This window comes from Chelonoidis abingdonii, chromosome 23 (genome assembly GCF_003597395.2).
Source record: "Chelonoidis abingdonii isolate Lonesome George chromosome 23, CheloAbing_2.0, whole genome shotgun sequence".
Taxonomy (NCBI): domain Eukaryota; kingdom Metazoa; phylum Chordata; order Testudines; family Testudinidae; genus Chelonoidis; species Chelonoidis abingdonii.
In genome coordinates, this window is record NC_133791.1 from 22,979,215 (window position 1) to 22,993,243 (window position 14,029).

Here is a 14,029-nt window from a genome sequence, read left to right on the forward strand (position 1 = left end):
TTTCTCCTCTGGCAGATCCTAGCAAAGTTCCTTCAGCTCAGAATAATTTTTATAATTGTATTTGGCCATAAGGGCCTCATAGTTGGAAATTCGAAATTGGAGGGTAGCAGATGAATAGGATTTTCTGCCCAGGAGATCTAAACATTTCCAGTCTTGGACAGGATGGCCAGATCGGGATTGGCATTGAAGTCCCTTCTCTTGCACCTCATTAACCCTAAGGGAATTTGGCGCAGGTTGTGAAAATAAAAACTATGCATTTTTTGCAGGTACATAATATTTCCTATCACCCGTTTGCATGTAGGGGGGATAGAGGCTGGAGTCTGCCAAAGAGGGTTTGCAGGTTCAAGCAGGGCACCATTAATAGATATGGCAATTTTTGTTGTTGAGGAGGTATGGAGAATGTCAATCAGTTCACGTTGTTGTTCCTTGATCACCTCAAGTGGATGTTTAGGGAATCAGCATCAGCCACTTTATGAAACAACTCCTGAAAGTGTTGAAAATCATCAACCACTGGTGGGGAAGGTGATGGCATGATGGCTTCATCAGGTGAAGATGAAGAAAACGAGAGGACCGGATGTACCTCCTCATCCTGTTCTCCTTCCAGTTCCTCCTCCAGTGGTGGTATCTGCGCAGGCTGTGGTTCTGGAGCTCGAGAGGTTGTTGAGGAGGAGATTGATGGACGCCAACATGTTTGCAGCAGTGGGGGATTACCGAAACATGCCCTGTGCAGGACTCTGGGGTCCCAATATGTCTAATTAGGGGAAAGGGAATATATGATTGCATCCATGGAGGTCCCTGAAAAGCTGGGTGCCTGAACTGGGGCAGGATAAGGCTGGTAAGTTGATGTCAATTGCCCTGATGTTGATGGGGCAAGAAAGTCTTGATAATCATCCTTGTCCTCCTGGACATCACTAAGGAAAGGAGGTGCTGTCCCTGTGGGAGAGCGTGAAAAGTGTCTTGACTGAGAAGTGGGTGAGACTTGGGACACCTCCTGTCTGAGGAGTGGAGAATTCAGAGTGTCAGATATAGTGAGGTCTGACCAGGGCCAGCTCCAGCTTTTTTGCTGCCCCAAGCGGCGGGAAAAAAAAGAAGAGAAAAACCCAACTGAGCTGCCGCTGAAGTGCTGCCGAAGAGGAAGACAGGGAGTGAAGGACCCATCGCCGAATTGCCACTAACACTAAAGTGGCGCAATCGTGCTGCCGCCGAAGTGACAATGACGATGACGGCCCGGACGTGCTGCCCCAACAACACACAGACTGTCGCTCCTTTCTATTGGCCGCCCCAGGCACCTGCTTCCTTCGCTGAGTCTGTGTGAATTCCTGTGGGGAATCACTCCTCTGGGCCTGCGTTGAGCATGGTGCCGAGGTGTGATATGGACGAGAGTCAGCAGATGGCGCCAGAGCGCTTTTCGGAGCCATAGCCTTAGTGGGAGTCAACCGTTTTGCTGGTGTCGGTGCTGATGGTGGTGCCAGCGTTGTCTTTGGCACCAGAAACAGACCTGGAGCTGCCAGGGAGGCAAAGGGATCGCTTTGGTCGCCCACAACAGGACGTGGTGCCGATAGCGACTGTTTTGCATGGGCACGGTCCTTACACTTAGGCCTTGCAAACTTCCAGAGTGCGGTCGCCACTTGCTTCTCTGCTGTCAATGCAGCTCTCATTCTGGGGTCCCTGTGCTGATGGGCCAAGGTGAGCTCAGCACACAGATCCAGGAATGTGACCTTTTGCATCCAAACCTGCATTACTATGTGACCCCACTACTCAGTGCTTGTTTCTCAGGCCCAGAAGTGCTGTTCCTTGGTCTGCAGCTTCTCTGTGAAGCCACCAACAACCTAGAATTGTTTTTCACTGTGTCCCACAGTAAATTGTCCTCAAAGAAACTGTCATGTCCCTCATTGTCACTTCCTCTGGGTCTGCAAATACAGGACAATTGCGTGTCTGGGGTTTCACGCTTCTGTTAGAGCAGGGATGGGCAAACTACTGCCTGTAGGCCAGATCCAGCCTGCGAGCTGTTTTAAGCCAGCCTGTGAGCTCCCACTGGGGAGCAGGGTATGGAGCTTGCTCCACTCCAACACTACAGCCGGGGCTCCGGGTTGGGGGCCGTACCACGTGGCTCCCAGAAGCCGTGGCATGACCCCGCTCCGGCTCCTACGAGCTCCAATAGCCCCCCTCTGGCACTCCAGTGGGAGCTGCAGGGGCGGTGCCTGAAGATGTGGCAGTGTGCAGAGCCTCCTGGCCGCACTTCCGCGTAGGAGCTTGAGCAGGGGTCTCTGCTTCCAGGAGCAGCTTGAGGTAAGCACCGCTCGGAGTCTGCACCCCCACACCCCAACCTCCTGCCCCAGCCCTGATCCCCCTCTCCAAACCCCTCGATCCCAGCCTAGAGCACACTCCCACACACCAAAGTCCTCATCCCCAGCCCCACCCCAGAGCCCACACCCCCAGCCAGAACCTGCACCTGTTCCCAAATCGCTGCCCTGATCCCTCTCCCGACCTCCAAACCCTTTGGTCCCAGCCTAGAGCACCCTCCTACATATTAAACTTCTCTTTCTTAACCCCACTCCAGAGCCTTCACCTCTTCCCGCACCCCAACCCCAATTTTGTCAGCATTCATGGCCAGCCATACAATTTCTATTCCCTGATATGGCCCTCAGGCCAAAAAGTTTGACCGCTCCTGTGTTAGAGACAACAGAGATGGAAAAGTGGTGTGTGGGTTTGTGGGATGTTTTTAAAAGCATGAAAATTATGGGATATGGATGGCATTATGGGATGGAGAAAATTGCATGCTGGGAACTTGACCTCTAGCTCCAAAAGATCCCTGACTGAGTCATTTCTATTCCACAAACATTGCAAAAATTTTCCAGTGCAAGCAGTCAGGTATCTAATTCCAAGTGACATATAAACTTCAGCAGCTGTATATCAACATAACTTCACAGAATATCAGGGTTGGAAGGGACCTCAGGAGATCATCTAGTCCAACCCCCTGCTCAAAGCAGGACCAATCCCCAGATTTTTGCCCCAGATCTCTAAATGGCCCCTTCAAGGACTGAATGCACAATCCTGGGTTTAGCATCAATGCTCAAACCACTGAGCTATCCCTCCCCCCAGCAACCACAGTTTGTAGTGTAGGCATGGCCTAAGGCACCTTTATATGCAGAATACAGAAAATCATTCCAGGAAAAACTAGCAAAACACCTTACAGCTTTATTAAAGAAAGTTCCATATGTAGTATATACAGAACCATGGGATGCTGTGGTGTGGTATTAAAGGTTTATCATGTATTTGGTGGGAAGTAATGCATCCATCTCAAACACATGCTGATCATCCTTTATACCACGCTATCATGCATTCTCCACATATCCTCATTATCATTGAATTTAAAAAATAGTTGTGTCACAGACAATCTCCATTAAGATGACTCACTGAGAGCAATATGCCCCCAGAATTAGAATGGGGTGCAGAAAGACCATGACAATTATTATCATAATTAAAATGTTACATTAAGGACTGCATCTCCTGAGTCTCAGTCATTTTGTGGCTTGTGATAGGGGGTGCAGAGTATCCACTGCTAGACTGTGACTCTGCTTGTGGGAGAAGGATGTGACCTCAAATCCCAAGGCATCATCTAGTCCGGATCACAGTCCTGCTGGTTGGGGATGGTAGAGTTGAAGATCTGAAAGGAGACTGGGAGGAAATCAGGACTGAGCTGGGACAGTGACTTCCCATAAGGCATTTCCCCAGCACTGCTCTGTACAAGGCATGCTGTCTGGCAGTAATCCTGGTAACCTTTCCTCTCTCTGTGTCCAGATCACAAGCCCTTTAAACGCCTCCTTAAAGCTGTCTGCCTGAACATATTTGAAAGCTAGAAATTGAGACATTTGAAGAAAAGAACAAGGACACAACATTCATCTCCACCACTGAAATATACTGTACTAAGAGAGCTTTTCAGAGGGACAGCATGGAGAAATGGTAGCATATTTTGCTTGCTCATAGTATTGGGTACACATCTGTTTTATAGTTGTTAACCCTGTTTTGATCATATTCTCATGTTCTACTCTGCTACATTACCACCATCCATATAAAATAAAATCAGCTACAATAAACTAAAACAGGCAAAGTGTAATTTTAATAAAAGCAAACAAATATACAGAGAATGTTTCTAGACAGGTGATAGCAGGCAAAAGTACGACGTTCATAATGCCATCTAGTTGAAAAGATAAAGAGGTGAAGAAACTGGACCCTATTTTGTGTAGAAAAGTTTGGATTTAATCAATTTTAATAGATGATGAATAGCTTCAGATGCATCTTGGTTTGGCAGCTGTTTGGTTATTAGAAAAGCTTTCATCCCAAGTTCATGAGTCTGAAACGACATTTAAAAAATATACAAAATAACTGCCATGAAATAGTGACACAGCCTTTTCTCATGAGAGTAGGAAAACTATAGACAGGATCTTACGAACTGTCAGACTGGGTAAGAGCCATTATCCTGTTTCAGAGAGCAGACAGCACAAGCTGCTTCCGAGAAAGTTGTAAGAAACCTCCTAGTGGACAAGTATTGAAAAACATGCCCATTGGAAAAGATCTTCGCGATCCCATTGGTTAATGGATGGTTTATGCTATGAGGCAGGAGGGTTTATATCCCTTCTAAAATCAGAGGGCCACACTTTCTACTGGGTAAAGTTCAATGGAGCTGAGCTGCTTTTCATCAGTGGACAATGTAGGATATATATTATTATGTATCAACATTATTAATCCCTCCAATATAGCTGTAGATGTTCTCATTATCTTTATCAGTGTCCAAGCTTTGATTTCTGCAGAACTCTTGGCCTCAATGCTATCATAGGGCAATGAGTTCCGTAGGCTAATTTTGCACTGTGTAAAAAAACATTTCCTTTTCTAAGCTTTAAATGTGTGGCCTTTCAATTTCATTGAGTATGCCTTTGTTTCATAGAGTCATAAATGTTAAGGCCAAAACACCAACAGATCATCCAGTCTGACCTTCTACATAACACAGCCCAGAGAATTTCACCCCTGCACTGAGCCCAATAACTTGTGTTTGGCTAAAGTAGTTTCCAGAAAGGCATCCCATTTTGATCTGAAGACATCAAGCAAAATGGAGAATCCACCATTTCCTCTGATATTTTGTTCCAATGGTTAATCTCCCTCACTGTTAAAAAAATTGTGCCTTATATCTAATTTGAATGTGTGTGACTTTAATTGCCAGCTATTGCTTTTTGTTCTGCCTTTCTCTGCTAGACCGAAGAGCCTAGCAGTACCTGGTATTTTCTCCCCGTGAAGGTATTTGTACAGTAATCAAGTCACTTGTCAATCTATACTGACTGAGCTCTTTAAAGGCATTTCCCCAGCTCTCAAATAACTTCTGTGGCTCTTTTCTGCACTCGCTCCACTTTTTCAACAGCCTTTTAAAGATCTGAGATATCAGAACTGTACTCAGTATTCCAGTATTGGGCTCATGAATGCTGTATGCAGAGGCGAACCCTACTATGACTACTATATCCAAAGATTGCACTGACCCTTTTTGCCACAGCATTGCACTGGGACCTCATATTGATTTCCTTGTCCACTATGATTCCTAAGTCCTTTTCAGAGAAGTCCTTTTCAGAGTCACTGCTTTCTAAGACACAATCCTCTATTCTGTACGTATAGCCTACATTCTTTGTAACCAGTTGTATGACCTCACAGTTGGCAGTATTAAAACATTTTGTCTGAATGGGCACAGCTCACCAAGATTATGACTGCCATGTCCTCATCATTTACCACTCCATTAATCTCTGTGTCATAATCACATTTTATGATTCCCCCGATTACAAATACTTTTCTGGATCTATCAGTTAGTCAGTTCTCAATCCATTTAACATTTGCTTCATTTATACTGTATCATGCAAATATTTAATCAAAATGTCATGCAGTGCTAATTCAAACATCTTTAAAAGTCTTTGTTCTTGTATTTACATTCTCTATTTATTATTTTGCATAACACCACCATCTGGCTTCCTCTCCAAACTAAACGTTCACAGTTGTTTCTGTCTCTGTTCATAAGGAAGTCTTACCCATCTCTAAGTTTCAACTTGTGCAACCTTAACTCTGCCCCCTTGGTTGTAAATATTCTGATACAGTCTTGAATAACAGGATCACACACTGTTACTGCGACTTGACCTCATCCTGATGCACAAATCACACCAACCTTATCAGTAATACACCCCAGCCTCACTCATGCACAAAAGACAAGACTTTTACAAGTGATTGATGATTTTGGATGCCCAACTTGAGACAAATTAAAGGGGTCTGATTTTCAGATGGGCAGTGCTCAGCACTTTCCAAAAATCAATCCCCTTTAAAATAGCGATGCACAAACATTTGACACATTTGAAAATATTAACCCTTTGCTCTCAAATACACTAGTGCAAATTCAAAATTGACTTCAGCGGACTGAATGAATCCACATTTACACCATGAGAACTGCAAAAAAAATGGCCCAAAATCAGGCACTCATATGTAGAACCCTTCCTGCACAACATCCAACCTGCGTGCTGAATGACGAAAAGTGGCAGGTAATCATGCAATTAAGACTGTATTGTAATGCACATGCACAAAGGCACAGCATCTAAGCTGTATAAGGAACTTTAATTTGCCATTACCTGACTTTTGAGTATTTTGCTTTGTATCTTTAACATTAACATCGTATTTTTAAATTTAATTTCCTAAGTATTTAAAATTAATAAATAAATACTGGAAAGTGGCTTTATTTGCTAGAAAGCAGTAGAATACTGTTTTCCATTAATTATGCAGTCTCCGAGGCAAGGGCTGCTGCATTTAATGTTATTGTGTGAATCAAAAATATAGTAGTTTAATTAAAAACAAAAACAATCACTGAGTCGAACTTGCCTTTGGGAAATCCAAGATCAAGAAATGAAGCATTGCAAGAGCATGTACAACATTGGCAGTTTTAGCAGGTTGTTGCTTTGGTGCCTGTTCTCTGATATCTAATATTGCGTTCAGTACTTGACTTGCTTCGGCTTGCTGAGCTTCACCTACATTGAGAATGAAACACAAGATGGATGGATAGCATACAAGATAACGTACTACTAAAACAAGCTATCTGTTCTAGTTAGGCATTTATGCCTCACATCACACTGATATCTGACTTCCATACAAATTCTAAAAGTAAACATATTAAAATCTCTATCTTTTCACCCTCAAATGGCAAGTTTGCTGTTTCAGCTTCTTCTCTGATGTGCGTCACAAGTCAATATCTAGATTATTCAGTCATTTAACTGCTGCATCATCAAGGATAGCAAAATGCTGCAATCTACCCTCTAATCTTCGTATTGTGCACTCCTCCACGTGTGACCATCTGCATCGCTGCCCTGCAGTCATGCTGCGAAGACTGGGCTACGTTACATTTCCGCACTGTGGCAGTCACTCTGGCCATTCCAGTCAGCAGCCTGTTAATCCTAGTTTAAGATCTACATTCCAGGTTGCAAAGGGTGGGTGTAAATTAAAGCTTCTGAAATTTGTTTGCACGTCTGTCTCTAGATCCCAAAGTTGCTGCCACTCTCTAAAGAACGCAACTGTCACCCTGATTGTACCAATATTAGCACTGGGCTGGCGCCACTGGACATGAATGCCGGAATGGCCATTGCAAAAGGATTTTGCCCAAGTTAGTTGTGGCAAGTCAGCAGGAACTGCAGGTGCAGGGGGTTTTCTTCTGTAAGTGGGCCGATCTTTTTATAGGAAGTCTGTGTTGCTTATTGATACTTATTGGAATCATTGTCAGTCTTGTGTGCAGGCTGTTTTCAATCTATCATAGCCCCCCAGGCAGTTTTAAGGGTAATGACATTGGGTCAAAGTTTTGAGGGAGCTATATGAGCCAACACATATAAATCAGATGTTCATGTGTGGCTAAGGCAACCGCTAACAAAACAGGTGGCTGTATTCAGCTCTGAATCAACGAGATGTACATGCCAACTTCTGCCCCAAACTGCAGCACAACATTCTGCTAGAGCAAATACCAGCACCAGGACTGAGGTTCATAAAACATCTGCCTCTGCTCCCCAGGAGGCTCCTGCTAGCTTCTGGATCAAGGTAGTGCAGGAGGTGATCTTTTTCTTTAAGTGTTCTAGATGGGAACCTGTATGTTAGACTACAGTCCAGTTTGACTCCTAAATAAGTGACAACTGGCTAAAAGGGAGTGGAAAATCAAAAGAACAGACTGTAAGGGGTTGATTGGCCAGACAATTGTTCAAAAGGAAAGTTTCAGCCACCATATTAGACTCACTTAAAGTCTCCACTAACAATGGTAAATGGCCAGCGCATTCAGGTCTTGGCTGAGTGATCCTTCAATACCATGTAGATGGTTACCCACATCAGCAAGACAGATATCATCTGCATATACGTACTTACTGATCTTAGCTGTTGATAAGTCGTAAGTATATATGTTGAAAAAGAAAGAAGGTAGAATGGAACCTTGTGGGAGTCTGTTACAGAGATGCCTAAGCAAACTTGACTGTTTCCAGTTTGCAAGGTGACGCTCTGATTCGTTATCATTTCCATGATGAACCGCACCATGGGCTTACTGGGAATAGTCTGCAACAACCTGACAGCCCCACATGCCAGACATTGTCACACACAGCTGACAGGTCAACCATAACAGCAGCAACTTTTTTAAAAGCATCTTCCATGTCTGGTGTTAGGCGAATGACTTAATTTTGCATACATCATCCTGATCTGAAACCTGCCTGAACAAAGGGGAATTGTAGTTCAATAACCTCACTGATGTGCATCAGAATCAGTCTCTTTATAAACATGTATCTGACACACAGGAGACAGATGGGTCAATAGCTCTAGGGATCTCCCAGTAATTTTCCTCATTTCAGAATTGCTACAACCTTTGGTTTGGGCCAGATTTTTGGGATGTAGTTGTCTTGGAAAACATCAGTTGAGGAACTAAAACTACCAGCTTTTGCCTTTCAGGCCTTGGTGAAGTAGGAACTTGATATGGATATAAATTATAATCTAGGCCTGGAGGCTTTCCTGTTTTCATAAGCTTAATGACCTGGTCCAGCTCTTTGTCTGAAAAAGGAGCCATCAGGTTTGAATCCACACTAGGAGCCTGTCATCTCTCTGTAACCTCAGTTTTGACCACGCAGCTGAAAGATTTACTCAGATTCTGTGCACGGTCATTAGCTATTAGCTGGAATGCAACAGCATTTGCAGTGACTGAAAACTCCTTTTTGCTGAGACTGGAAACTCCAAAAAGTCTTTTTATGGTCTGCCAGGCTTTCCGGCTAAAATGAATTAAATCCATCTTTGTGCCTGTCTCTCTCCGTCGATTGTGCCTGGTTTGATCCAGCAGTTAAATTAGTTACTTGTTTCTATTAAAGGCCTCCTGTTCATTGGGCAGGAGGGATAGCTCCGTGGTTTGAGCATTGGCCTGCTAAACCCAGGTTATGAGCTCAATCCTTGAGGGGACTACTTAGGGATCTGGGGCAAAAATCAGTACTATGTCCTGCTAGTGAAGGCAGGGGAGGTGGATTCAATGATCTTTCAAGTTCCCTTCCAGCCCTAGAAGATAGGTATAACTCCAATTATTAAAATGAGGGGAGGGATAGCTCAGTGGTTTGAGCATTGGCCTGCTAAACCCAGGGTTGTGAGTTCAATCCTTGAGGGGGCCATTTAGGGAACTGGGGTAAAAATCTCTCTGGAGAGTGGTCCTGCTTTAATCAGGGGGTTGGACAAGATAACCTCCTGAGGTCCCTTCTAACCCTGATATTTTATGATTACCTGCAGAGTACACTTCCTGACAAAGCTAACTGCCTCTGATGACCACTGTTGATGATAGCCTCCAGGAATCTTTTTCTTAGCAGCTGCTTGAACTAATTTGCAGAAAATTTGGTAGGAGTCATTTATATTGGCTGGACATTACAAGTCCAATTCAGCCAGTTCACTAATAGATGTCTCTAGTTCTGCTTGAAAGACCTCCTACTAGGCATTCCAAAAATACCACTCAGCCTTCTGTAGGCTGTTTGTTTCTGATTTCCACAGGCCTGGGGTGATCAAGGATGGCCAAGGCTAAGACTTTGGAAAAGCTTCAAGGATCTTGCACTCTACCACCACTGGCAACACTTGCCTGGAAGATGAAAAGATGATGTGGAGTGAAGAGACTGTTGCCCATCTGCTATGTTAAATATGGAGGTTTGGTTTGGGTTTTAGAGGAGCAGTAGGTCTGTGACTGAGGTCCACTCCATTAGACTCTCTCTCTCTCTCTCTGTTGTTGTCATCAGGATATCCCCAATTGACATGGCAAGAACTGAAGTTGCCACAACACATAGTTGTGGTGAAACACTGGTGCTGGAGTGTGTCTCCTGAAGCAAGATGACATGTGCCTTCAAGGTCTGTAAAATGCAGCACCTTGAGAACTGGCTCTGGAATAGGGTTTGTGGTGCTGGCCCTTAAAGGGGCCCCCTTGGGAGATGGCTCTTTAGGGCTGATTGTCACTTAGAATGCAAACCTGTGTTCTGCATTTTTTCTGCTTTCATTTCACTTTTGCTGTCCACAGGGGATACCATGAGAAGTCAATAGATATGTTTCAGCTTCTAAGAAGTTGCACTATAGAAGTGATTTATACTGCTACACATCATTGTACTGTCTGTCCTGAAACAACAAGTCTTGCATTACTGTGATTATCGAAGCTGGCAACATGCAGTAACTTCTTAGTGCAAGATTTTTGCAATAGTTTATGATAAATGGAAGTAATGTCACACAAACATACAGTGAAACATCATCCTGTCCTCTCTGATAATATTCACAGAATCATAGCCATTGGAGATGGAAAAGACAAGCTAGGGCATCTACTCTGTCTTGTCTCCCATCAGTGCAGAACTGTTCTACATAAAGCAGTACATTTGCTAGCATTTAATTTATATGATGGGGCTTCCACAACCCCTGTTCTCAGACTATTATACAGATTAATATATGCCACTTTCAGAACATACTTGTTCATAGGGTTCTACGGGTAAAGGAGATAAGGGGCCATACACATACCTCAACAGGCTGAAACTTCACTTTAGTGGGTTTCAACTTAAATAAGAAAAATGTAAATAACTGAAAATGTTTCAATGTAAACTAATTTCTGAAAGATAGTGGCGTCAAAATCTCAATTCTTAAAGCTAATGGCTCAAAGAGACCCCACTGGATTTAGCCTATAGAAATGTCAGACTTCCAAGACTCGTATAAAAATAAACAGTGGACAGGACTAGAGAACATTCTATGGCTCCTTCCCTTCAAACTCTTCTGTGATCTATGAAAAAATAAATAATAATAATAATACTGAAAACTGGATTTACTCAGAGGTTCTTCACTGATTTCCTCTTCTTCAGACAATATATTAATTTCTGCTGGAGACGTGAGAGTTTGTGATTGGACTCGAATCAGTCTGCTGAAATGGGAATGCCAGATATCAGTTACCTATTGAGAAGGAAAGAGAATTAACATACAAAATTATATCATTACACAATATTTAAAAAGGGCATGCGCTTTGCCCTTTCCTTTTCCTCATTTTCCAGTACTTTGCTCAGTACAGTCTTAAATGATTCAAGTGACTGGGCCACCACCGATTATTCCATGTGCTACCAGATCTCATCATTATGAATTTTTTATTCAAATGTTCATCTTAAACTTTGCTCAGTTCCATTCTATTCTCCTAAGCCCGTCTTCCCTGGCTAAGGTGCTCATTAGACTCATCTTCCTTAGCTGTGGGACTGTTTAACCATAATGCAAATATATTAGCAGCAAAATTGGTTTTTATAGCAGGGTTTGGCTGAGCTATATAGACAGGTGGGGAACAAAGAGTGTTAACTCCATGTTTAAAATAATGTTTGAGGCTAGGTGATCTCAAGAATATATTTTAAATACAGGATGAACATGATTTGGCCCCATAAACAGGTAAAATTTTAGCAATTTGCTTTGCTTTGACTGTTTGAACCATGTTTAAAGCCATTTTTAAAGACAGTTCTAAAGCCAGTGAAGACTGGAACAATCTAAATGATTCTTGTCCTTGATGTCTATGGTAAAGCTGTGAAAAAATTCACTAAGAAGCTTTCACCATCTCATAATCAGCTGGAGTTTGTTAACACTACAACTGCACTCCTGCAAGGAAGTAGGCTTGCAGGATCCAGTCGTAGGGAATAGCAGTATCTATCACCCAGCAAGTTACCAGTACAACCCTCAATGTTGCTCTAAAGCTTGGGTTATAAAATGTCTTCACTGAGTTTCATTTGTACTATTTAATAAGGTAGGTTAATGTACTGAATAAAATGTGGGATACGATTCTGGGATCACAATTGCATAAATTCTCAATGCGGGATATACTGACTCTACATATTAAACTGTATATTTTAAAATGTATTTAAATTATAAAAGTGAATAATAACCTTACTCCTTAAGAAAAATTACTGCAAATTCAAACATAAATTTTTAAAAGGTCTATGTTTACATCTTTTTTAAAATCTGATTTTTTTTAATTGATCTTTCTCTGTCCTGGTTGTAACTCCAAGAAATATTTGAATAAGAAGTAGCTTACTTTCATGCTAATAATAATGTCTCGTTTTAAGTCCTAGCTCAGCAGAGCACTGAAGCACATACATAACTTTAGCACGTGAGCAGTCCCATTAGCTGCAATGGGACACAAAGTTAAACACATATTAAAAGTGTTTGCAAGATTGGGGCATAAAGTGGCACTTTCACTCTTGGCCCAGGGTCATTATAACATTAAGGGGAGTCGATAACACACAAACATTGAGAATAACCTCAAGAGAGTTTGTAAAGATCAGATAAATTTACTGGTGCTACTAACCTCTGTGTATAGTGAGTCTGCAATGTCCATTTTGTTTTGACGAAAGAACACATTAGCCATGTGGAAATAACCTCCAGATGTACTAATGTCATGTGTTCCAAATGCACAACTGGCAAAGTAAATCTGAAATATGTATTAAAATATAATCATATAAACTTAATATTCACATCAAAATAAGTTTGGGGATAGGTTTATTAACTTGAAGATTAGCAATATTTTATTTATTTCTTCTATTTCCACCCAATATTAGATGCAAAATTAATTATATTTAACTCCAAGTTTAAAATGTTGCACCAAAACCATGCAGATTCTCCCTTTTTCCACAAAGAACTGAAAACCTCCCTCATGTCCCTAGCTAGGAATACTCCTGGTCCAGAGGCATAGAGATGGCAAAGTTGGCTCCTAAGAATCCCTGAACAGGGGCTGAATGGAGACATCTTCACAGCATGCTGCACTCTAGCTATCCTCTCAACTGCTGTTTGGTTCTTAAGGAACTCTAGCCAGATAGCAAGGATTAGAGCAGCCCCTAGGCAGCTTTAGCATGCACCAGGAACAGGCAGAGAATAGAGAGCCATTACTGACCCTCTGACAGGCCTCCAGGTTTGGGAGGCCCAATGGAAACTGGATACAGCAGAGACTCTTCCCCATTACACTTACAAACTAAATATACATGGCTGCAGTTTATAACTGCCAGGACCTGATTTTAGTCACCTCATGTCCTCATTTACATCTGTGTAAAGTAGGCGTGAAATGTTGTCAAATCAGAGTAGTAATGGACCAGTGTAAATGACAACACTGCATACACACAAGGTACAACACAGTGGTAAATCTGAGTCAGTATCTCTGAAATTAATAAGAACAAAACTATTGGATGGAGAGAAAGAAAGGTTACTTAGTAACTATTGTGATACAGCATGGCCAGAGGGCAGCATAAGAGTGTTAGCAGGGGGCCTTACTCCCTGCCAAGGGAGGAAGATTTGCTTTAGATTAACTAGAACAGCTGTGGCCAATTAGAGCATCTGACTCCACTTAGACCACCTGACTCCAGTCATGGGATATAAACCCCTGCTTCAGTCAGACAGGGGGTGGCAGTTGAAGGAGAAAGGTTGGATTGGAGCAGAGTGCAGATTGCAGAAGAGAAGAGAAGAGAAGAGAAGAGAA

The 14,029-nt window shown here is 42.6% G+C and overlaps 1 protein-coding gene across 1 annotated transcript in view; it reads right to left on the reverse strand.

The window, feature by feature from the left end:
- Nucleotides 1–4,098: 4,098 nt before the first annotated feature.
- Nucleotides 4,099–14,029, reverse strand: part of ZMYND12 (zinc finger MYND-type containing 12) — a 30,762-nt gene continuing 20,831 nt past the window's right edge. Inside the window, exons 5-8 of the mRNA XM_032798501.2 lie at nt 12,869–12,991; nt 11,361–11,481; nt 6,901–7,046; nt 4,099–4,354 (exon numbers count right to left, since the gene is read on the reverse strand). Of these exons, the coding sequence (XP_032654392.2) occupies nt 4,235–4,354; nt 6,901–7,046; nt 11,361–11,481; nt 12,869–12,991 (510 nt within the window). The 3' untranslated portion in view covers nt 4,099–4,234. The remainder of the gene's footprint in view (nt 4,355–6,900; nt 7,047–11,360; nt 11,482–12,868; nt 12,992–14,029) is intronic.